The sequence below is a fragment of the Ichthyophthirius multifiliis genome, assembly GCF_000220395.1.
Source record: "Ichthyophthirius multifiliis unplaced genomic scaffold scaff_1120509249393, whole genome shotgun sequence".
Lineage (NCBI taxonomy): Eukaryota > Ciliophora > Oligohymenophorea > Hymenostomatida > Ichthyophthirius > Ichthyophthirius multifiliis.
Window position 1 is genome coordinate 266,320 of NW_004087746.1, and position 24,338 is coordinate 290,657.

The following is a 24,338-nucleotide window of genomic DNA, read 5'->3' on the forward strand; positions in this document are numbered from 1 at the left end:
AACTATTTTATTATAAATAATGTTCAAATAAATAGGGGTGTTCATCAAGTAATTATTAAACAGCTATTTTCAAATTTTTATTTGGATAAACAAATTAAGGATTCAATTATTTTTAACAAATAGGATCTGTATGTCCATTTAATCTAAAATGCTCAAGCAGACAATTTTTTTCATAAGAAAATCCATATTCAGTTGTAACAGGTTCTTCAAATATATTCTTTTTATTTTTTATTTTTTATTTATATTTAAAAAATAAATAATTATTTTATACCATAGATATTGGACATTAATATGTTTCAGGAACATCAGTTAATTATTAATTCAATTATATAGACTAAACCTTAAATTAATTATTATTATAGAATATTAGATTTTATATAGTTTACATTATTAATCATTTCTTTTTTTAATTTATTTTCTAAAACTTAATCATTTTTTATAACTTGCTTTATATAAGAATAATATATGTAAAAATTTATATTAAATAATATGAAAATTTAATAAACAATTATTTAGTTTAAAGTTTGTTATTTATTTTTTTATTCTATTTCATTTTCTATAAACCATATTGCTTTTTTGGCTCTTAAAATATTTTTGTAAATTTCATTTTCGAATTAAGTTTTATTAGATTATTTACTTAAATCATTTGCTTTATTAAATTAATTGATTTTTTTTTATATATTTTAGTAAATTATTGTAATATATTATTTACTTCTATTTAATTATTATATTGCTTTCTAAATAATTTTTATATTTTGTTTATTTTTCCCTTCTTAAGCTATACATTAACTTTTTATTAAATGGGCTTTTATATTATAATTATCAAGATCTATTGCTTTTTATGCATCATCATATGCCTTTTTTTTGATAAATTTTTATTTTTTTGTTTAAATTATTTAAAAAAATACTTCTTAAAATTTTTCTATATGCTTATATGATTTTGCTCGATTTGAAAATAATATGCTATTTTAGCTATCACATATCTTTTTTTTTATTTTTTATTTTATTTTTTTCTAATGTTAAAAGATAAATTATTATTATAAATATTTTTTACTATTGCATTTGAATACATTTATATAGCATTTTAATATTGTTTTTCCATAAAAAACTAATTACCTTTTTCTTTATATTAATTAGCTTATTATTGCTTCATTTATTTAATTATTAATTAAAATTTTAATAATCTATTAATTATAAAAAATATATTTATTATTTATAAATATACATAAAATTAAAATTGTTAAGTGTAAAAATTACTTTTAATAAATAAAAAAAACAAAAAATCTTTTTATATTCTAATAAATAAATATGTGTGTGTGTTTTTTTTTTTTTTTTTAACAATTTTTTAGGATATTTAATGAAAAAATATAATATTGGATAAATATTTAATTTATAATAAGTAAAATATTTTTAGTTTTTTATATTTAAAATAAAAAATACAGTATTAATTATAAAAAATAATTAATTTTTTTTTTAAATATTTTAAATAATAATTTTTCTATAATATAATGATTGATTTTTTTATTTTAATAATTTTTTTATAAAAACAATTTTTAAATAAAAGAAAACATTAAAATTTAGATAAAAAAAAAGAAATTATAAATTAATATAAAAAAAATATATTATATACATTTTTATTATTTACAAATATATAAATAAATATATTAAAATAAAATTATAAGCTAATTAAAAACTTATGGATAATTAAAATCAATATTATAATGCTCCTCCTCCTCCTTTGTCTTAAATGGATTATTAAAATAATATAAATAATAACATTAATAATTCTTATGATGATAATATATAAGCGCCAATAATGTAAAATCCCTATAATTAATAGAATTTAGATTATTATAATATTTAGGATTAAATGAATCATAATGTAAAGATTCCATAAAATAATCAAACAAACATTTAATAATAATATTAATAAAATTACCAATATAATTTTTAATAAAATTAATAAGATACTTATTATTAAAATAATTAATATTAAAACAATTTTTAAGAAATCATATAAATTTATGAGTGTAATCATACTGATTTATCTAAATATTTATATGTTAGAACACCTAACATAACCCTAACTACATTAATGTTAGTTTTTTATATTTTCGCCATTTTCGCATTAATGGCAGGGATTGCAATTACAATTATTGCTATAGTAATTTTGTCAGCTAAATTGTGCGATAATTCAAATTCAAATTCAAATTCAAATTCAACGTGTAATTGCGATTGCCTTGAAGGTAGTAGTTGTGGATCAGGAGATTGTAATAAATGTTGCAATAGTTGTACTAATTGCATATGTTGTTGTTGTAATACTGCCTCTAATACTAATTGTATTTGCTGTTTTGATTGTTATTTTTATTCTAATAGAAGATATGATTATGATCATAGATATTATCGATCTAGTATAACAAGAAACTCATATAAATAAAAAAATAATGATGATTGTGATTGTAATTGTTGCTCCTGCATTGAGTATCATACTTTGGGTGAAGATAAAAACGATACTATTTATGTATAAAAAGTAGAAGTTTATTGCACACAGTGTAATTCGAAATTAAGAGAAAATTATGAAAATATAGATAAATTTTACTAAGCTCTTACTTTTGGGATAATTGGTATGATTTTATGTGCTTTTGGAATTGGTTTATTTTACTATTATAAAGGTTATCGTTGATAAATTAATTAAAATATTTTTTTTTTTAAATATTCGAAAATATTCTTGTAATTATTTTTTTTATTTCTTAATCAGAATTTATTTTTAATGTATACCTTTATGTATGTTTATATATTTATTTGAAATATGTATTGTTTTTTTGGAATGTAAATTAATTTTTTACCCTAAAACATAAAAAAGGTAAGTTAATTTAATTATTTTTTATATAATATTTCTATTTAGAATATAAAAAAATAAAAAAATAAAACTTTTAATTAAAAAAAATAAATCTAATATATTATATGGAATGAAATTATTTAATAAAAATCTAATATATTATTTATATTTAGAATTAAAATATCTAATTATATTTTATTTTATTTTTTTCAATAAAAACATATCAATTCTAAATTCTAGAAAATTCTAGAAAAAATTCTTACTTAATTTCTTTTTAGAAATTAAATATAAATAGTGTATTTTAAAACTAAATTTCGTTTTACATTTTTTTTAATCCATTCAATAATTGATTATAAGATTCATAATATATGATTTTAGGTTAATTTTTATGTTAATAATTTACCTATTTAGTGCATTTTACTAATTCATTAAGAATATATAGAGAATTTAATTATTAATTGTATTATATTAAATTTAAATAACTTTTGAAATATAATTTGAGAAAAATTGAAGGTTAGATTATTTTTACTTTTAATCAATTATATATATTTACTTTAAATCATTAAAAAAAAATAAGAAAATAATTATTTTGATGAATCGACACTGTATACTGCTAATTATACATATAAAAAAAATACAAAAGAACATAAAATATAAATAATTATAAATACAAAATATTAACATTCAATAAGAAATAAAAAAATATTTATTTTATAATTTAAATTAAGACTAAAATAAATAAAAAGTGCCTTTATTTTAATTTAACTCATATAAATACAAATTAACGCTACTATATTTTTTTTGACTTGTGATAAAATTAATAAAAGCTTATCTAAGAATGTGATTCAACCTTAAATTGGGCAATAAGTTCATTAAGCTAATACAAGTATTAAGCATGACACTATGATTAGTCTTTTATTAAACATTGTAAAATTCTTTCTTTTTTATTTTAATTAATTTTATAAGAATTGTGCATATTAAGATAAAACTACTAAAATAAAATAAAATCTTTTATTAAGACTTAGCAAATAAAGAATTAAATAATGCCTAATTAATACAAAGTTTTTTCTCTATTAAAAATCTAATAATAAATGTAAAAAATATAATTCTGACTATGATAGATATATTAGATAATAAATATTGCATTAGATGATTTAAGTAACATTTAATAAAAATGCTAAAAAATTAAATATTTATAAGAACAAATTATTAAATATAAAAATTGTTAAAATAAGTATGTAATTTATTATTTTTTATTTATTGAATTTAACAAATAGTAGAATGTGAAAATATTAAGGAAATTTATAGTTATTTTACATGGATTAATATAAGAATTTTTAATATTTATAATCTCAAATATTTTGATTACTATTGGAATTTTAGTAGATAATTTAAACCATAATTCATAGATTCATACTATAAATAAATAATTAATTACAAAGAGATTATAAAGAGTATTTTATTGTAAAATAAGATTGTATTTAATCACTCTATCTATCTAATGAATTTTATATTTTAGAATGATATTGACAATTTTTATTTGGTATTACTTAATTAATAATTCTTAATTTTTATATTTATAGTAGACACCCTAAATATATTGGCGGCTCTTATATAAATATTTAAGATGATGGAGTTTTTTGATAATATTAAACCAGTTTTATACTAATTCTTGTTTTATGAAGAAAATAGGTTATAGGCAAGTTTTTTTACTTTTTTAGTATTTTTTATTATTTTTATTTCTTTAAAATTTAAATATTTTCTCAAAACAATTTTTTAATTTTTGCATAGTTTCAAGTTGAATTTCTATTTTTTTTTTCTTTTTTTTCTATATTAATTTATAAATAAAAACAAATATATATAAATTTAATAATAATAAATACAAAAATATTATAATAAATAGATTATTTTATATCTAAAAACTAAATGGAGCAAGAATAATAATAAAATAACGATATTCCCGAAAATGCCCCTACCGATTGCCCTGGAACTAAATCAGAGGAGGCAGGAAAATCTTCTTCGTGTTAAGGATGCCCAAATTAATAAATATGTGCTTCTGGTAAAGCGAACGAGCCTGATCCAGGTAATAAAAATCTATAATAATTTACATCTAAAAAAAAATATAAAAAAGCATTAAAGGACATATAAAAACATATGTAATTAGTAAAGCATAAAATATTAGTACTTTCCGGGAAAGGTGGAGTCGGAAAAAGTACTGTATCAAGTCAATTGGCATTATAATTAGCAAATTTAGGATACGAAGTAGGATTATTAGATATAGATTTATGCGGCCCTTCGATTCCCAGAATGATGGGTTTATTAAATCATGAAGTACATTAAAGTGCTGAAGGATGGAGTCCTGTTTACGTAGAAGATAATTTAGGAGTTATGTCTATTGGATTTTTATTAGGAAACTAAGATGATCCTATAATTTGGAGAGGACCAAGAAAAAATGGTTTAATTAAAAGATTCCTTACAGACGTATGTTGGGGAGAATTAGATTTTTTAATAGTTGATAGTAATAAAATATATAAACATATATACATTATTTTATATATTTAATTAATATAGCCCCACCTGGAACATCAGATGAGCATCTTAGTATAGTTTAGTATATGCAATTAGACCCTAAAAATGATGGGACTGTAATTATTACTACTCCCTAAGAAGTTAGTCTTTAGGATGTAAGAAAAGAACTTAATTTTTGTATAAAAACTTAATTGAATATTCTTGGTGTGGTAGAAAATATGAGTGGATTTGTATGTCCTAATTGTGCGTGTTAGAGTGATATTTTCCCTCCTGTTAGTGGGGGAGCGTAAAAAATGTGCGACGATTTCAAAATATAGCTTTTAGGTAAAATTCCACTTGAACCAAAGGTTTTAATTTGCGCAGAAAAAGGAAAATCTATTGTTAGCGAACATCCGGAAACTAACGCAGGTTAGGCTTATGTGAAAATTGTTTAAAGTATTTTTTATATTAATATTTTTTAATATTGTTTTAATTTTTTTTAATTTTTTTAGATTTAGTAAAATTAATTAAAAACAAATTAGAGTGATTAAATATTAAAATATATATTTATCTTATTATTAATTTTTTTAATCATATATTTTTTTTTGTATTAATTTTTTTTAATAATACCTTTAATATTTTTTTTATATATAAAAAAAGTAAACATAATATATTATTTTTTCTTTAAATATAATTTTAAATTATATATCAAAAAACGTTTGTGAAAATATTAATTCGTTTCATAATAAAAAAAATAAAGAAAATATTCATAGACTAATTAAATAATATATATATAAAAATTATAAGAAAAATACTTTTCAAACAAAATATAAATATGCAAAAGCCCTATTTAATATTATTAATATTATTACCTTTAATAGCATATGCTGATTTACCCGTTCATTGTGTAAAAAGTGAAATAGTGGGTAAATGGTAGATATAAATATCACACCCAATAGTAAAGGGTAATAGTCGCTCAATGGTAACATGTGGACATGAAGTTCCAGATAATCCAAATACAAGTTTTAAAGCTTCAAATGGTAAAATATAAGGCGTATAATAGACATTTGATATTGAACTAACAAAAGATAATAAAGTACTTGGTGAATTAGGAGAAGGCACATGGACTATGATATATGATGAAGGCTGGGAAATAGACTATGGCGGAATAAAGTTTATGAATTTTTTTAAGTATTCGAAGAAAGAATTAAGTTTATTTTATAAAATTGATTGTGGTAAAACCTTAGTTGGGTGGTACAATAATTATACTGAACTAAATAGAGGATGTTCATAAGGAGTAAAAATATCAGATGAAAATTAATAAAACAAAGACAGAAGTACTTTTATATAAATGGGTTCTAGTAATATAATAAAACAAAAAAGCAAATAAAATTAATAAGTATCTTTCATTTAAAGAAGAAAAGAAGATTTAACAAAAGTAGTCGAGAAAATAAATTCAAGAAAAGAACTTAGTTGGAAAGCTAAAGTTTATGATAATTTTATTTAATTAAATATTTAGGAATTAAATTAACTTGCAGGAAGAAAAAAAAAGAAAGTCCTATAAAAAAAATAATACTTTACTTCATTCATTTAAAAAGAAATAAAAGAAGAGCTTATTTAAACTACTGAAAGTTCTCGAAAATAAGAATTCCCTAAAAACTTCTCTTGGTAAGATAAAGTGCCTTAAACAATTCAATAAGCAGGTTGTGGAAGTTGCTATGCTATTGCAACTGCTTAAATGCTTTCGGCAAGAATAAAAATTTAATCAGGAGAAGATGTTCTAATTTCAGCTTAACATTCGATAGATTGTAATTATTACAATTAAGGTTGTGAAGGGGGATATTCGACATTGGTTGGAAAATTTGGGAATGAATTTGAAATGGTACCTGAAAGCTGTCACCCATATAAGGCTAAGAATGGAAAATGTGAAACTTGTGATTTAAGTTCGCTTGAATTCATTTATAAAGTTGTTAATTATGGATATATTGGGGGCGCTTATGGAAAAAGTAATGAATACTTAATGATGGAAGAAATGTATAAAAATGGACCTATTGTAGTTAGTTTTGAACCTGATTATGAGTTTATGTCATATTCGGAAGGCATTTATAAATCTGAAAAAATCGGTTTAAAAAATGATGATTGGGAAAAAGTTGATCATTCAGTACTTTGTGTCGGATGGGGTGAAGATGATATTAATGGAAAATATTGGATTGTTTAAAATTCTTGGGGAGAAAGTTGGGGAGAAAAAGGATATTTTAAAATTGCAAGAGGAAATAACGAAGCTAGTATTGAAAGTATGGGAGAATTTGCGACAATTTAAAAAGTTTAGAATCCTTTGTATAAATAAAATAATAATAGTAGTTGATATTTTATTTTTTCTTAATGTTTTTTTTATTCTATTTTTTTAAATATTTTTATTTTATTTTACAAATTTAAAATAAATATATATATTTCTTTTAATATTAATATAAATCCATATATATTAAGTTTTAATATTTATTTTATACATATGTAAATTTTTATTATAGGATAATTTGGCTTTTTTTTAGAGAAATATAAAATTATTTTAAGTTGTTTTTTTTAAAAAAAGAAAAAATATATATATTAAATGTAAGTTTTATAAAAAGAGTCTGAATTAAGCATAGATAATGAAAAGTTAATGGATTTTTTAATTTAAGAGAATATTTAGTTTAAATAAACGAATAATGATTAATTTTAAGCTTTTATAAAAGTTTAAAATCTATAAAATTTTAAGAATGATAAATTAGTTTAAGAATAATTTCTTCATATGAAAAATTCTTATAAAAATCCCGAATTTGTAAAATAGCCTTATTTAACATAAAATAAAAAAGAAAATAAAAGCAAAGAAATTAAACTTGAAAATACAATAAAAATAATTTAATAAAAAGATATTTATACTTTAACATAAAAGTTAAAAAATTAAAAGAGGTATAATTATTTTTCACAAACTTTAAAAAAAAGATTTAAATAAAAAGAACATATTTATTAGGATAATAACAATATAAATTAAGAGGAATAAAATTACGAAAACCTAAAAAATAATATTTTAAACATAAATAATAATAATAATAGTAATTAAAAACAAAATCAAAATAATAATAATAGTAATTAAAAATTAAATCAAATAAATAAAGAAGAAGAGTAAAATAAAATAAATAAAGAAGGAGAGTAAAATAAAATAAATACAGAAGAAGAATAAATTGATAAAATAGTAAATGAAAATATAAAAAAGAATAAAAATAGTTTAATTTTTGATTAAAAGAATATCAATAAAAAAAAATAATAAAAACAAGAAATGAGTTACAGCACTAATCTAGAAAATTAACATTAACGAAACAATTCTATAAGAAGTGAATTAGAATAGGCAAATAATCAAATTTAAGAAAATTAAAAAAGTATTTAAAACAATTAAGATGAATAATTTGAAAGCACATAAAATTAAATTATAATCAAAAAATAAAATTAATCCAAAAATAATAATTAATATTATAATAGAAGTCTTAAAAATACGGTGTTAAATAAATCTTAATCATTTAAATAATAAAAAAATGAATAATAAACTAACATCTCTATAAATGATAAACCTATTTAAAGTTAATAAGAAGAACAAGAATAAGTAGCAAAAGTAACAAATAAAAACTAAGATAAATAAACAATTAACGAATTCTAAAAGGAATTTGAAAATATTCTTGTTGAAAAAATATAATAATAATAATAAGGATAAAATAAAAAAAATAATAAGAATTTCTATTAAGAAACTTTAAGTGCCTTAAACAATAAGTTTCATTCTTTAAGTAGTTAGTAATTGATTTTATATTATGATTTTATTAGAAATTAAGCACATCATTCTTATAGTAAATTATATTTAAAAAATAAATAAATTTAACAATAGAACTGATTTTTAATAACTAATTATGATAATTTATTTTTTTATTTATAATAAATATTTGTGATATATTTAGTTTAAAAAACTTTATATAAATAAATATATTTTTACATTAAAAAAAAAAAAAAGAAAAAAAGTTAATTATTATTTTTTTAGTTAAAATATAAACTAAAAAAATCATTAAGCAGTCCATCCACCATCAACAGAAATAGCTTCCCCTCTGATTTCTTAAGATGAGTTTTAACATAAAAATAAAGCAACATCCGAAATTTATTCAGGATAAATAAAATCTTAAGTTGGTTGTTTATTATTAATAATTTAAAGTTTTGCTTCATTATAAGTAATATTTTTATCTTACATTAAAAGTTTTATTTTTTTCACTTATAAGTCACTATAGACAATTCCTGGACAAATACAATTTATAGAAACTTTACTTCTAGCGGTTTCCAAAGCTGCTACTTTTGTCATTCCTAAAATAGCATGTTGAGTTGCAGTAAATGCAGATTTTTACAACTATCCTACTTTTCCTTATTTTTATGTATATTTAATTTAATAAAGTTAACTTAAATATTTGTTTGATAGTAATTTTATAATATTATTAATAATATTTTATATTTTTATTAATAAAATATAATTAATTTATTTATTCATACCTTCAACACTAGATATGTTTATGATTCTTCCCCAATTTTATTTTTCCATATAAGGAATAACATATTTCATTGAATAAAAATAACTTGTCATATTTTGTTTTATTAATTTATCATAAATATCATCAGGACTTTTATAAAAGAATAAAAAAATAATATTATTAATAAGAAAATAAATAAATATAAACGTATTTATTAATTTTTATTCATCATATTCAAATATATTATTATTTATTAATATGTCTATTTTTCTGTATTTATTAAATACATAATCAATCATTTATTTTATTTATTCTCTTTTATCTAATTCAAAATTAATCATTTATTCTATATTTTCATTTTAAAAATTATTTGCAATTATTTTTGATCCTTGTATTTTAAATAGATTTGCACATGAATTTCCTATATTAAATGAATTTCCAGTTATTAAAGTTATTTTATTTAAAAGCATTTTTAGTTAAAAACTAATTATATGAATAATTATATTATCAAATTATATGATACACAATTAGATATTAATAAAATAATATTTTATTTTGATTTTTTTTAATAATAATAATAATAATAATTATATGTAATATTAAAAATAAATTTTATAAAAAATAATAGTTGTTTAGTTTATTTTTTATGATAAATTTTTTATTTATATTACTATAATATGAATTTTTATTAAAATTATATAAAGTAATTTCGTATAATTTAAAATTATTTTAATTATTTGTTTTTTATAAAAATCTATTTAAGTTTAAATTAAATTTCAAAGTTTTTATGCTAATTTTTTTATTTATTTTGAAGAGCTTTAATTTTATAAATAAATAATTGAAGTAAGATTTCCAATTTATTTATTATTTTAAATATTACTTAAATTAAATTTTGAATCCTTTAAAATCTGTTAATCTTTATATTTTTAGCTTAATTATGTAGATTTTTTAAACCAACACTAAATTTTGTTATATTTATAATAATAATCTTTATTTTATTTTAATTAAATTTATATTTTATAAATTTAACAAATAATAAGTTTGGATATTATTATTTAATATATTTATTTTATTTTATTATAATTGTGCTTTTTATTTTTTAATTTTTGATTGCTTTATAAAATAAACAAAGATATTTCTATTTAAAAATCTTTTATAAAGTTCATTTTATTTTCTAAATATACAAATTAACTAGAATTAATTTTAAAGATTTTTTTTAAACTCTTAAATTATTTAATTTATATAAAATATTAGTTTTTGTTAAAATAATATCTGTTTAAAATAAAATTAAGATCGGTGGATCTTAATTGCACATATTTTTTTGAAAATAAATAGTTTAATTTTTATTATTTTATTAATTTTATAAAGTATTTATTTATGAAATTCAACTTTATAATTTTTAAACTTATTATTTTCAGGTTATTTATATTTAAATTAATTTTTTAATACTACTAAATAAAGAATCTCTTATTAAAAATTTTCTATTCTTGTTTATTTTATCAATTTTAAAATTATTAAAATAAATTTGATTACTTTATATCTAAATTATAATATTTTAATTATTAGTATAATGAAATTGCTTTATTATGAAATAAGAAAATCTTTATTTAAATTAAATAATATAATTATAATTGAAAAAATATAAATATTAAATATATTAAAATTCAATAATATTAAAATAATATATATATTTTAAATAATATTAATACATATATTTTATTCGAATAACATTTTTTATTATAATTATTTTTAAGAAATAATTTAAATTTAAACTTTTATTTAAAAATATATATATAATAAATATAAAATTATATGTTTAAAAATAATATATATAAAATTAACTATTTATAAAAATATACATTTTATATTAATATTATATTAAGTATTTTTTGATTAAAATAAAATAAAAATTATTAAATTAAAGTAAAAATTTATAATATATAATTGTTTTTATATATATAATGATTATTTAATAATTATTATTTCAAATACTAAATATTTTTTCAATATTAAAATAAATATTAATTAAATAATTTATAAAATATATTCAAAATCTTAAAAATTTAATTTTATTGAATTTATAAACTTTTTTCTTTATAAATATTAAGATTTATATATTTTTTATTAATAAAATAATTTTTATATATTTATATATATTTATTTTTATAAATATTCATTAATCACTTTTTTTAATTTAAATATTTATAAATAATAAATTACTTAAATTTTAATTTTATAATTATGTGTTGTATATCTATTTTTTTTTAAATAAAATAAAATTAAAATAAAATGTAAGATTTAAAATAAAGAAATGTACTTAATCAAAATAATTAATAAACTACATCATCTTAACAAAAAAATCAACTATATTCTTCTACATATCCTCATGATCATCCATTAGCTAAATTTCGTTAATGTGTTTCAACTGATTTTCTTGGTGGACCAAAAATATTTTAATTGAATCATATAATAAATACTTTCAAAGGTTTTTTTTTTTTTTTTATTAAATTATATTATCAAATAAAAAAAAGGTTCTACTGGTATATTTTTAATATTGTTGATGTGTTATTATAATAATTTTTCTTTAAGTGCATATTTAATATTTATTCTTCATGGCTCATATGGGTAATAACAAAATAAATATTTAAAAAATTATATAACAAAAAATAATTATAAAAAGTTTTATATGGATTGCAAAAGATTTATTATTCCCTGATAAATCATGGCAAGTAAAACAAACTATTTTTAGCTCTTTAGTTGCTTGTGCCATCCTTTTGTCTTATTGGTCAATAGGTTGGTTCATAATAAGTAGAAGAGCAATAACTAATCCTTCATTAGAAAGAATAGCAGTTAGTTGTTTTTGTTATATATTTGGAGTAACGTTAATGGTAGTATCTGATGTTTAAAAATTTATAACTTTGAAATATAAATAAGGTTTAATTACAGATGGATTATTTTCAAGATGTAGAAATCCTAATTATTTAGGAGAAATTATTCTTTATGGAGGATTTGCTATTGTTGGAGGAGCTTGGGAAAATTATGCTTTATTGCTATTTATTTGGACAACTTTATTTAATCTGAATATTTATTTAAAAGAGCTTTCTTTTAGTAAAAAAGAAGGATGGGAGTAATATAAGAATAAAAGTTATTTACTTTTATTTAAATTCTTTGATGAAGATATTCATAATTATTTGTTTTATGGTGGTTTGGCTGCTTTTATAACAATTAATTATAGTTATGGAGGACTTATTAATGTATTAAAATAATAATGAATTATTTTTAATTAATATTTTTTATTTTATTTAGACTTTTTTTTATATTAATTTCAGAAAATAAGATATTAATAAATATTAAATTTTATTTGATTTTCGCTTGTTTTTATTTATATATATATATTTTAAAAGCTTATTTTTTTAAATATTTATATATATTAAAATATATATTATATCAGTTACAAAAAAGTTTATCAACTAAATTTGGACCTCCTATATTTAAGGCATTATTATAAAGGTCTCCCATTTTTTGTTTAGAAACTATTAATTATTCTTAGACATAATCAAGTGTTTTTTATATATCTTTGCATTTTTAATATTCAATTTAATAAAATTTAGAATCTTTCAATAATTATTATTTTTCTTATTATAACTTAGCAATTTCAAACTTAAAAAAAAAAAAAATAAAAAAAAAAAAAATTAATTTTTTTTTAAATAAATACTTATTTTAATTAATTGTCTTATTTTATAAATTATATATCTTCATTATTATTAAATTTATTCTAATTATCTTATAATTACTAATTTAAAACGTCTACTTATTATTAAAGATTTTAATTTTCTTCATTTTACCTTAATATTTAATGTTCAAGCTTTTATATTTTTATATACAAATTATTATTATCATCTTTATTTTCGGTATTTAGTTAAGAGTTAGTTTCATTACATTATGTATGTAATTATATTTTGTCATCTAAATATTCCTTTTCACTTTTTATGACTTCTAATTCTTCTTCCATAAGTTCTATTTTATTTTTATATTCAGTAATTTTATATTAAAGATCTTATATTTCTAAATTAAGATTTTAAATATTCTCTTGTTTTTCTTAAAGTTATATTTTAAAGTTATGATTATTTAGACTAAGTTCTTATTATAAGTTTTTAATTAAATAACTTTACTCTTTTCGTGTTTGATAGTTTTTTTCAGCATTAGTTTCACTGTCAAAACTATTATTAGTAATACAATTATTTTATTAATTTGATTAAATCATTAATTCATCTATTTTTTATTCTTATTAATAAATTTAATTTTAATATTATTAATTTTCGTTTTTTATTTATTATAATTCTTATTCAAGTTCCATAATAAGTTTTTAATTTTAATCGTTACTTTTATCATCTAATTATTTCTAAAGTTATTCTATTTAATTATTTAGAAACTATATTTAATTTATATATTATTATTCTATATCTTCATGTTATTAAAGCATATCATTTTTATATTATAATAAAGTGTTCTGTAATGTCTCTATTTAATGTATTTAGTTATAAACTTATTTTTATAAACTATTATTTTGATTATTTAATTAATATATTTCTTATTTATAATCTTAGTCATTATTATTTTCAATTGTTTGCGAATTTTAGCTTTATAATTTCTAGTTATTATCTTATAAGATTTCGTTTTTTTAAGATATTTATTTCATTTAAATTTATTGGTTATTTTCATTTAATTATTATTCTAAATATTAATTATTTTCATTTAAATTTATTATTTTTTATTCTAAATCTTTTATTTAATTTTATAATAATTAGGTCTATTAAGTTATTTATAAGTTTAATTCTTATAACTATTATTGACTTTCTTCATCTAATATTTAATATTTATTTTATAAAGTTTCATATTTAATTTATAAATTTTAATTTAATTAAATTTATTCGTTTAATTATTCTTATATTAAATTAACATTTTCTTAGTTACTTTTTTCATTATTAAATTATTCTTTTAATGATTCGTCTAATTTTTGGTTGCTATCTTATAAATTCTGTAATTAAGAAATTAAATTTTATACTTATTACTCCTTTTAATTTATAGTTTTTGACATTTATTAAATTTAAAATTCTGTGTTTTAATTTTAGGAATCAATTTATTCATTTAATCTATTTATATTTAATTCATATTCTTCTTGTAAATATTAAATATTTTATTTGCTTTATTATAATTATTATTATAAATTTTCTATTTCATCAATTTATTATTCGTTTATGTTTTAAAGTTTAGCATTTTCGAAATTTTATAGGCTCTAATTTTTAATATTTAATTATTCTTCTAATTATAATATTTATTTTTCAAGTTCTTGATTTTTTTATTCTAAATATTCGATTTCATTTTATAATTCTTATATTTTTTATTCTTTTTAATCAATTTAATTTTTTAAATTGTCGTTTTATTAAATTAGTTAATTACTTGTTTCAATAAATTCATTTATTTTTGTTTCTTATATTCCAATTTAATTATTTAAATTAGATATTTCTTAAATTTAAAGTTCTATTTTTTGTTTATTATTTACATCTTAATCTGTTAAAATCTGTAATTCATTTAATTTTTAAAGTAAATTTTATTCTAAATTATCTTTGTCCATATTCTATAGATTTGTTTTTTCTATATATTATTCATATTCATCAATTTTACTTTTTAAAATTTAAATCTAATTTAATTATTCCTAGATTAAATTTTCATATTAATTAATTTATTATTAACTTTCTGTATTTTATTAAATTTATAAATTATTTATTTATAAAAGAAGTCCATTTTTTTATTTTTCGAAATTATCATTTGATATATTCTAATCTTTTTAGAATTTTTCAATTATTTATTTTTTTTCTATTTCGAAATATTATATTTATTCAACTTTTTGAATTTCTAGTTATTATATAAGATTTATTTTAAAATTTAATTCATTGTTTTATTTATCTATTTCATTTTATAAATTTTTGATTTAATAATTTAGTTTTTAATTATTTATTTCATAATCTTCTATTTGGCTTTATCTTCTTACTATTTCAGTATTTTATTCTTTTTAAAATACATTTATTTAAGAAATATATTGTTTATTTTAAATTTCTTATTATTATTGTTTTTATATTTCTTAATTTTTTTCATTTATTTCATTTTCTAATTTTTAAATAACATTATTTAATTCGTTTATTATACTATTTTTTTCATTTTATTATTAATATAATTATTAAATTTAGTTATTTAAAGTATTTGAAGTTTTTTCATTTTCTGACTAATTTAATATTTCTTAATTCAATTATTTACTAATTTAATTTTACAAATCATTATTTTATTCATTTATTTTTTAAATTTAAATTTATAATTCTTTAATTTAGTTTTAATATTAACTTATTTCTTTTTAATATTATTCATTTTAGTTTTATAAACTATTAGTATTTTCTTAAAATTATAATATTTGTTAGTTTAATAATTATAATTATTCAGAATATGAACCTTGATTTTAATTTATATATTACATTTGTTATTCACTTTATTAATATTATTATTAAATAGTTTAAATTTTATTTTATAGTTCTTAATTTTCTTATTAAATTTCACTATTTATATTATTTAATTAATCTATTTATAAATTTCTTTCAGATAATTCTTAATTTAATTAGTTTATATTATGATTCATTTATTATATTTATTAATTTTTTTAATTAACATCTGTATTTAATATAACAATAGTTTATTAATTTTATTCATTTTCTTAAGATAATTAATTTTAACTTTATTTTATTTATTCACTTGTAAATTAATATTCTTTAATTTCTACACTTAGTTAGTTTATTTAAAATATGTATTATTCAATTTAATAATTTAATTATTTAGTTAATTCATTATTTTATTAATCTTTTTCTTATTATACATATATTAATTACTCAATTTATTTTTATAATTATTCATTATTTTATTCCAATTAGTAATACTAATTTTCTTTTAAATTTATATTCTATTCAAAATTTTAATAATTGTTTTTCATTTGTTCTATTTATAACATTAATTACTTATTGTTTTCTAAAAATGTCTATTTTTCTTTATTTAATTCTTAAATTTTTATTTAAAAATCTTTGTTTTAATTTTATATTTATTCCAATTAAACTTAAAGTTATTTATTTTCATTTTAAAATTATTCAATTTTTACATTATTTTTATTAAATTCTTAAATTGTATGTTCAAGCTTTTATAGTTAAAAAAAAATATAAAATAAATAATTTTTTAAATATCTATATATTACTTTCTAAATATTTATTTTGTCTTATTTTAATTGTTCTTATAATTTTTCGTTTTGGCTTTTATATTCTATACATTGTTATTTATATTTTAAATATTTTTATTTCATTTCTTAATTTTCATTTTATTTTTAATCAAATACTTATTACTTTTATTATTTTAAATGAATATCTTCATTTGATTATTAAGTGGTATTTGTATTTTAGGTTTCATAACTTATTGTATGTTAAACTTATTACTATTTTTAATTGACTGATAATTAGATTGCATCTTAAATTTAATTATTTTATATTATTTATTAATTTTTTATTTTAGGTTCAATATCATTATTAGTAGGTATTCTTTAATTTTCTATTTTATTATCAGCTTTAGAATAATTAGATATATAACTTTTTATTAAATAAATAGTTAAAAATATTATAAACAATTTTTTTTTGAAAAAATGAATTAACCTCATATTTGCATAATCAATTTCTTGTAAATAATTTAATTTTAAAGTTATATATAATTAGGCTTTTTTATCAGGGCATTTTTCAAGAGACAATTTTTCTTCATAAACTGATATATTTTATATATGGATATAATAATATAAGAAAAATATATATTGAAATTAAAAATACTCTATTATTTTTGAGCAGCAAATTTTCCTAAATCTAAATTGGCAATGCCAGCTACTTTATTGCCCTTTGTAGTATTTATTATTACTGTAAATGTTGACTTTTTAATTATAACAAAAAAAATGTATTTTAAATTTATTTTATTATTAGAACTTTTTTTCTAAAAATATTTATGTATCCTAGTTATAATATAAATTAGATTCTAAACTTAAAGATTCGTTAAATTAACCAACTCCGTTTGTTAATGAAACTTATTTTTAAGTTTCTATTTTTTACGTACCTTTTATAATTTATTTTAGTTTTAAAATAATAAATATATTTAAATATTTTATTAATTTAAATTTAAAATTAAAACCTCTTTTCCAAACAACTTATAATGTACAAGGAAAACTTATTGCTAAAGTAACTTTTTAAACTAAAACATCGAAATTAAATAAATATGCTTTAATATTTTATTGCTATAATTTATCTTGCATTTTTTTTATTAAATTATAAATTTTAATATAATATATAATTTATAATTTAAGTAATTTATAAAAATAAATATTGATTTTATTTTTTAATTCATCGATTTAAATAATTTTTTTTTTAAAAAAACATGTGTTATATAATAATTTATATTAATAAAAAGTTTATTTTATGTTATTAATAATCATAAAAAAAGAAAAATTACTTTAAAAAATTAATAATTTAAGATATAAAATAAAAATTATAAACATTAATAAAATAAAAATATGATAATAATATGAAAATAATATGATAATAATACGATAATAATAATAATAATAATAATAATAATAATAATTATAATAATAATAATAATAAAAAAAAAAGAAACAAAAACAAAAATAATAATATATATTTTAAAAAATTTATATAAATATATATATATATATATATATAAATAAATTTATTTTTAAATATTTTTATATAAATATATATATAAATAAAATTATTTAAATATTTATTAAATATTATAAATATTTTTTTTAATATATTTTAAAATAAAATTATATAAATAAAAAAAAAAATATAAATAAAATATATATATCTAATATACATAAATAAAATTAAAAATTCAATTTTTTTCTTCTTTTTTTTCTTAATAATCTAAACTTTCTACATTCTTAACTTCAGGTATATAATGCATAAGCATTTTTTAAATTCCTTATTTTAAAGTTACTTATGAACTAGGACATCCAGTACATGCTCCCATCATAGTTAAAGTAACAAGTCCTGTTTTTTCATCGAAATTTCTATAAACAACATCACCTCCGTCATCTTACACAAGAGGTCTTATTCTTGTATCAATTATTTCTTTTATTAATATAACTTACTCGCTGTCATTTTCATTTATTTTTGTATCTTCAGGCTCTGGTTTATCTGTAATTAAAGGTTCTTTACTTGAAAATTATTCATTTATTAGAGAAAAAATTAAAGGCTTTAATTCACTCCATTCATATTCTTCTTCTTTTGATACTGAAATATAATCTTTACCATAAAATACACGGTTTATTCCATCTACAGAGAACAATTTTTTTGCTAAAGGCGATTTATGTGTATATCGCGCTGCTGTAAATTCTATTGCTGGATTATCGTCCATAACTTGATTTCCAGTCGGAATAAATTTAAGGAAATTAGGGTTTGGTGTTTGCTTTACTTAAATAAATAAAGTTTAGTATAATTTTTATGTTAAATAGTTTATTTTTTAAATTTTGTTTGGATTAATCATTATTCTTTTAATTTATTTTTTCTTACTTTTTTTCTTTTATTTTTTTATTGAAAAGTAAATATAATTTAAGAAAAGTAATAATATATAAATTTATATATTGTTATTTTTTGAATTAGTTAATAAAATTTAAAAAAATAAAATGAATAATCATTTTTTAAAAATTAATTATTAATAATCGAATAAAAATTCAACATAAACTGATAATAAAAAACCTTAAAAAAACAAAGTTTAAAATATTTAAAGATAGAATTCTAATCCTTGTATTACAACAAAAAATGAAAAAAATTAACAGCAAAAAACATTAACAATAAAAAATTAAAAAAGCTAAATAGCTTAAAAAAAAAAATCAAAATCAACAGAATAGAAAATAAGATAAAACTCAGCATATATTCCAAAATAAAAAAATAAAATTCTAATTATACTAATAATAATAAAAATAATAATAATAATAATAATAATAATAATAATAATAATATTAATAATATCTTAAACAATTTTTTTCATTTAAAATCTTATAGTTCGTTTTGTAGCAAGAAAAAATATGATTTATATTCAAAAAAAAGCATAAGTAATGAAAGAACTTATTTTGGTATAAATAATATACGAAATAAATCCGAGAGTTTAGAAAAATCTGGAAATTCTATTAATATTAATAATAAATTTAAAATATTAAAATAGATTTTACATGGATAGGATTTTTAAGACAATAATGAGATTGATATAAAACGAAATGTTGATAACTCATAAAAAAAATTATAAAAAATAATTATTTTATAAATTTAATCTATAAATAAAATATTTTACATTTCGAGTTCTCGACTTCTGAGGATAAAAATATCTAATGGTTAATAAATTATTTGATTAGAAAAATCTATATTTACGAAAAAAATATTCTAAAAAATTAAGATGAAAATTATTTATTAAAATAATTAAATTAAATTTCTACTTTTGTTTCTTCTTAAAATAATATACCTATTTCTTTTTATTTTACTTAAAAGTAAAGAAGTGTTATTGCATTTGTCAAAAAATGCATTAATATAAAACCTTTTTATGCTCAGAAAATAAATAAGAATATTTTTTGCTAATAACGGATAGGTATTAAGCATTTTAATTTGATAAAATGTATTGGCCTAGGTGGATTTTCGAGAGTATATTTAGTATAAAAAATAGATACAGGAGAAATGTTTGCTTTAAAATTAATAGAGAAGGAATTTATTATAAAAAATTAAAAATAAATAATTATATAAAATGAAAGGAATGTAATGATTTAATTATCAAAATGTCCTTTTTTATTACAATTAAGGTACTGTTTTGAAAGTATTAATTATATTGGATTTTTAATGGAGTTTTGTGCAGGAGGGGAATTATTTTTTCATTTAAAAATGATGAAAAAAATGCCTGAAGATATAGCTAAATTTTATTTTATTTAAATTTGCTTAGGAATAGATTTTTTACATTAAAATAATATCATCTATAGAGATATTAAACCTGAGAATATATTACTTGATCTTGATGGAAATATACATATTGGAGATTTCGGATTAGCAAAACCTCTTTAAGATAAAAAGTAATTAACTTATAGTTTCTGTGGATCTCCAGAATATATGGCTCCTGAAATGTTACTTAAAGTCGGACATAATTATTCTATTGATTTTTATTGTTTAGGCGCTTTACTTTTTGAATTAGTATTTTTTATATAATTATAAATATATATATATATATTTTTATATAAATATATATACAGGTTACTGGTTTACCACCCTTCTATAGCCTAGATAGTGAAGAAATTTATGAAAATATTCTTAATCAAGAAATTTGCTTTTAAAGAAATTGCTAGGTATCTTTTGATTTGTAAGATATGTTAAAAATATTATTATCTAAAAAACCTGAGAATAGAATTTCGAATATAAAAGAGATTTTTTAACATAAATGGTTTAAGGATATAGATATTTAAGGTATTTAAAATAGAAGTGTTTAAGCTCCAATTAAACCTAATCCTTTAAAGTTTAATTTCGATGAGGAAGATTTTTTGGAAGGAGAAGCGGATTTTAGGAATAAATTAAGTAAAGAAGATGAAAATTTAGAATTTTAATAAAAAAAATATATTTTTAAAGACTTCTATTATGATTATAGTTTATATACAAATACCAAAAATAATTTTAGTTAGGATAAAATAAGTAAATAATAATCAAACAATGGATTAGATTATATGAAAAATTTAACTAATTTATAAAAATAAATTAATAAATAAGGAAATTTATTTTTTTTAAAAAAAAAAAAAATTGATATTAGCAATGATATTTTAAAAACAGAAACTAGTTGCAAAAGTAAGCTTTAAAAATATAAAATTATTAATTAAAGTTAAGTTTCTAAATTCAAATAAAATGATAAAAATAATATTATATTTCATATTTCTCCTATAAAAAAAACTTTTATTTAATCTCCTTTAAAAAATTATTATAATCCTCTCCATTTAATAAAAAAAAAAAAATGAAAAATTATTGTTTGTTTTTACTTTATTATTTTTTTATTATTAATTAATTTCAAAATATATTTGTTTTTTCATATAATTAAATTGAAATTTATTAAATATATATATATATATATATATATATATATATATATATATATATGAGTTTTGTATATATTAATTAATTATTTAAACAAAGAATATTGAAATAAATATTAATTTTAATATAATTTTCTTTTTTTATTAGTACATATTAATTTATTTCTATAAGAAATATAAATCAATATATTATATATATATATATATAAATCTAGAAAATTTTCATTTTACTGCTTAAAGAATTCCACCATTAATAAAATATTATTTAATATTTTTATCCTTAAAAATAATTTCAATAGGAATCATATTTAGCATTGTTTTAGTACTCCATATTTTTTTTGTTAAGTTAATACAGTAAGGTAACCAAAATAAAAGTAAAATAATAGCTAAAAAAAAAATGAAAATACTAAATTTGATTTCTTCAATATAACTTTCATCATCTAAATAAGATTAAATACTTTCCAATAATTTAATATTTAATTATTCTATAAAATTTATTAGAAATCTTTGTAGTTTCTCTAAATTAATCCATGTATTTTTTTCTTCAAAAATTTCTAGTTTAGATTTTTATTTTCTTTATATCGAAAAATTATTATAAAACTATCTTATATCTTTTTTAATTTTTATTTTTTTTTTAAAAAAAAAAATATTTATTTAAATACCTTCGGTATATGATACTATTGCTAATTTTAACCCACTTTATAATATTTTATCATTTAATTATTCACATTATTATAAAGTTAAGTTTTCAACTTCTTTAAATAAAATACAAACATTATCAAAGTTTCCATTTTTAAACATTTCATTGAATTAATCAAATTTTGTAGGATATGATTTCATATAACTATCGAATATTTATTTTTCATTCGTATAAATTAAAGCAGTAAATTATTATATAATATTTACAAATTCTTATTTATCATTAATAATTTCTTCATAAGTATACAAAAAATTATATCTTTAAAAAAATATATATATTTTTTATTTTTTTTGTTAAAAAAATACTTTAAAATACTATTTCTTTAACAGTTTAATTTCAAGTTATTTAATATGTTTTATTTATTTTGTAAAAAATTTATTTATAAAATTAAAGAAATAATAAAGTAAGAAATAGATAAGATTGATATAATAGAAAATTAAAGAATTATATTTTTCTTATTAGTATTATCTCTTTAACTACATAATTTCTGAAGTCTTATATTTTTATACTATTCATCATCTTAATTTAAAATTATATCTTTATTATTCTATATAAAAAATAAATGCATTTATATAATAAAAATTATACTTTTGTGTTTAATTTTATATCTATATTAGTAATATTTTAATCCAATTTATTTTAATTAATAGATTCATTTTATATATTTTTATTAAAATTTTATGTTTATTCTTCATTATTTATAATTTAAATTAATATTTCTTATTTAGCTTTTACCTATTAATTAAAGTTCTTATTGCTTTGTTCCTCAATAAATGTTTCTAAATAAATATCACATCTTGAGGCTAGTTCTTTAATTTCAGACAAGCTTATCATTCCAAAAAGGGAAAGTATTTTAATATTAGCAGATTATATTTAAAATATAATTGAAATTAAGATAAATTAAGATATTATAATACATATTATTCCTAAAGAAAATAATATTATAAATATTTACTAATAATCATCTGTTTTATTTTCATATTATTAATATATTTCTATAGAATTATATTATGAACCTTATATTAATACAGAAAGTCCATTAGTTATTATATAAAAGAAATTTTATTACGTAGATTCAATTTAATAGGTACTTATTTTATTAAAAAATAATTTAAAAATATAAATAAATACTTTTAATTTGATAAATTTTAATATTAAAATTAATTTATTTCAGATTTTGCAATTGCTGATGCTGCAGTAATATATTAAATAAGTGCATCTTATAAAGTGTTTTAGTAAATTTTATTATTTCCATTTTATAATAAAAATTATATTTCAAAAACTTGTTTGTCTAATTTACTTTATAATGAAATATCTAAAGTTATTTTTCTTTTAATAATTTCAAAATAAACATTTTGTAATTTATTTACATATGACATAAGCTTTATTTATGATTTAAGTTTAAATATTATAATTTAAATAAATCAAAAAAAAATACATAATCTTATGTATCTTAAAAATATTATTATTTAGTATATTAAGGTTAATCAAGTCTAAATTAAACAAAATTGCTGAAAAAAAAATATTATATATAAATAAATTTATATA

At 16.3% G+C, this 24,338-nt stretch overlaps 8 protein-coding genes across 8 annotated transcripts, besides 32 other annotated features; 4 read left to right on the forward strand and 4 right to left on the reverse strand. All coding sequences in view use genetic code 6, as the record gives it.

Moving 5' to 3' along the window:
* The first annotated feature begins 859 nt into the window (after nt 1-859).
* Nucleotides 860-899: a microsatellite.
* Nucleotides 900-2,098: 1,199 nt separating this feature from the next.
* Nucleotides 2,099-2,710, forward strand: IMG5_001170 (hypothetical protein). The gene has a single exon (XM_004040144.1). It carries the CDS (start codon nt 2,132-2,134, stop codon nt 2,681-2,683), a length of 552 nt encoding a protein of 183 aa, XP_004040192.1. The 5' UTR covers nt 2,099-2,131; the 3' UTR covers nt 2,684-2,710.
* Nucleotides 2,192-2,222: a microsatellite.
* A 208-nt stretch (nt 2,711-2,918) lies between the features above and the next one.
* Nucleotides 2,919-2,963: a microsatellite.
* A 1,802-nt stretch (nt 2,964-4,765) lies between these two features.
* IMG5_001180 (nucleotide binding protein, putative) lies at nt 4,766-7,712 on the forward strand (the record flags this gene model as incomplete). The annotated part of the gene is made up of 5 exons (XM_004040145.1): nt 4,766-4,922; nt 4,971-5,357; nt 5,411-5,803; nt 6,229-6,644; nt 6,867-7,712. The coding sequence occupies 5 exons, from the start codon at nt 4,766-4,768 to the stop codon at nt 7,710-7,712; spliced, it is 2,199 nt and encodes a 732-aa protein (XP_004040193.1).
* Nucleotides 5,816-5,858: a microsatellite.
* Nucleotides 5,816-5,863: a microsatellite.
* Nucleotides 6,154-6,707, reverse strand: IMG5_001190 (hypothetical protein). Its single transcript, XM_004040146.1, has one exon. It carries the CDS (start codon nt 6,637-6,639, stop codon nt 6,166-6,168), a length of 474 nt encoding a protein of 157 aa, XP_004040194.1. The 5' UTR covers nt 6,640-6,707; the 3' UTR covers nt 6,154-6,165.
* A 714-nt stretch (nt 7,713-8,426) lies between the features above and the next one.
* Nucleotides 8,427-8,493: a microsatellite.
* Nucleotides 8,486-8,568: a microsatellite.
* Nucleotides 8,569-8,802: 234 nt separating this feature from the next.
* Nucleotides 8,803-8,851: a microsatellite.
* Nucleotides 8,815-8,853: a microsatellite.
* Nucleotides 8,854-9,431: 578 nt separating this feature from the next.
* IMG5_001200 (hypothetical protein) lies at nt 9,432-10,226 on the reverse strand (the record flags this gene model as incomplete). The annotated part of the gene is made up of 2 exons (XM_004040147.1): nt 9,432-9,775; nt 9,908-10,226. 2 exons carry the CDS (start codon nt 10,224-10,226, stop codon nt 9,432-9,434), a joined length of 663 nt encoding a protein of 220 aa, XP_004040195.1.
* Nucleotides 9,839-9,881: a microsatellite.
* Nucleotides 10,227-11,678: 1,452 nt separating the features above from the next.
* Nucleotides 11,679-11,741: a microsatellite.
* Nucleotides 11,679-11,743: a microsatellite.
* A 34-nt stretch (nt 11,744-11,777) lies between these two features.
* Nucleotides 11,778-11,817: a microsatellite.
* A 144-nt stretch (nt 11,818-11,961) lies between these two features.
* Nucleotides 11,962-12,034: a microsatellite.
* Nucleotides 12,035-12,174: 140 nt separating this feature from the next.
* Nucleotides 12,175-13,249, forward strand: IMG5_001210 (steroid 5-alpha c-terminal domain protein; the record flags this gene model as incomplete). Its single annotated transcript, XM_004040148.1, has 3 exons — nt 12,175-12,370; nt 12,417-12,510; nt 12,566-13,249. The coding sequence occupies 3 exons, from the start codon at nt 12,175-12,177 to the stop codon at nt 13,155-13,157; spliced, it is 882 nt and encodes a 293-aa protein (XP_004040196.1). The 3' UTR covers nt 13,158-13,249.
* Nucleotides 13,250-13,547: 298 nt separating this feature from the next.
* Nucleotides 13,548-13,578: a microsatellite.
* Nucleotides 13,550-13,576: a microsatellite.
* Nucleotides 13,551-13,575: a microsatellite.
* Nucleotides 13,579-16,167: 2,589 nt separating the features above from the next.
* Nucleotides 16,168-16,210: a microsatellite.
* A 56-nt stretch (nt 16,211-16,266) lies between these two features.
* Nucleotides 16,267-16,318: a microsatellite.
* Nucleotides 16,319-16,429: 111 nt separating this feature from the next.
* Nucleotides 16,430-16,489: a microsatellite.
* A 779-nt stretch (nt 16,490-17,268) lies between these two features.
* Nucleotides 17,269-17,307: a microsatellite.
* A 1,201-nt stretch (nt 17,308-18,508) lies between these two features.
* Nucleotides 18,509-18,614: a microsatellite.
* Nucleotides 18,516-18,613: a microsatellite.
* A 28-nt stretch (nt 18,615-18,642) lies between the features above and the next one.
* Nucleotides 18,643-18,768: a microsatellite.
* Nucleotides 18,658-18,773: a microsatellite.
* Nucleotides 18,663-18,734: a microsatellite.
* Nucleotides 18,663-18,768: a microsatellite.
* A 16-nt stretch (nt 18,774-18,789) lies between the features above and the next one.
* Nucleotides 18,790-18,833: a microsatellite.
* A 34-nt stretch (nt 18,834-18,867) lies between these two features.
* On the reverse strand, nt 18,868-19,392 carry IMG5_001220 (hypothetical protein; the record flags this gene model as incomplete). Its single annotated transcript, XM_004040150.1, has 1 exon — nt 18,868-19,392. One exon carries the CDS (start codon nt 19,390-19,392, stop codon nt 18,868-18,870), a length of 525 nt encoding a protein of 174 aa, XP_004040198.1.
* Nucleotides 18,946-24,305, forward strand: IMG5_001230 (hypothetical protein; the record flags this gene model as incomplete). Its single annotated transcript, XM_004040149.1, has 6 exons — nt 18,946-19,467; nt 19,814-20,047; nt 20,334-21,206; nt 21,266-21,653; nt 23,965-23,987; nt 24,264-24,305. Exons 1-6 carry the CDS (start codon nt 19,345-19,347, stop codon nt 24,303-24,305), a joined length of 1,683 nt encoding a protein of 560 aa, XP_004040197.1. The 5' UTR covers nt 18,946-19,344.
* Nucleotides 19,944-20,005: a microsatellite.
* Nucleotides 20,167-20,203: a microsatellite.
* Nucleotides 22,111-22,154: a microsatellite.
* On the reverse strand, nt 22,313-23,624 carry IMG5_001240 (hypothetical protein; the record flags this gene model as incomplete). Its single annotated transcript, XM_004040151.1, has 3 exons — nt 22,313-23,048; nt 23,096-23,277; nt 23,379-23,624. The coding sequence occupies 3 exons, from the start codon at nt 23,622-23,624 to the stop codon at nt 22,313-22,315; spliced, it is 1,164 nt and encodes a 387-aa protein (XP_004040199.1).
* Nucleotides 24,306-24,312: 7 nt separating the features above from the next.
* Nucleotides 24,313-24,338: part of a microsatellite that runs on past the window's edge.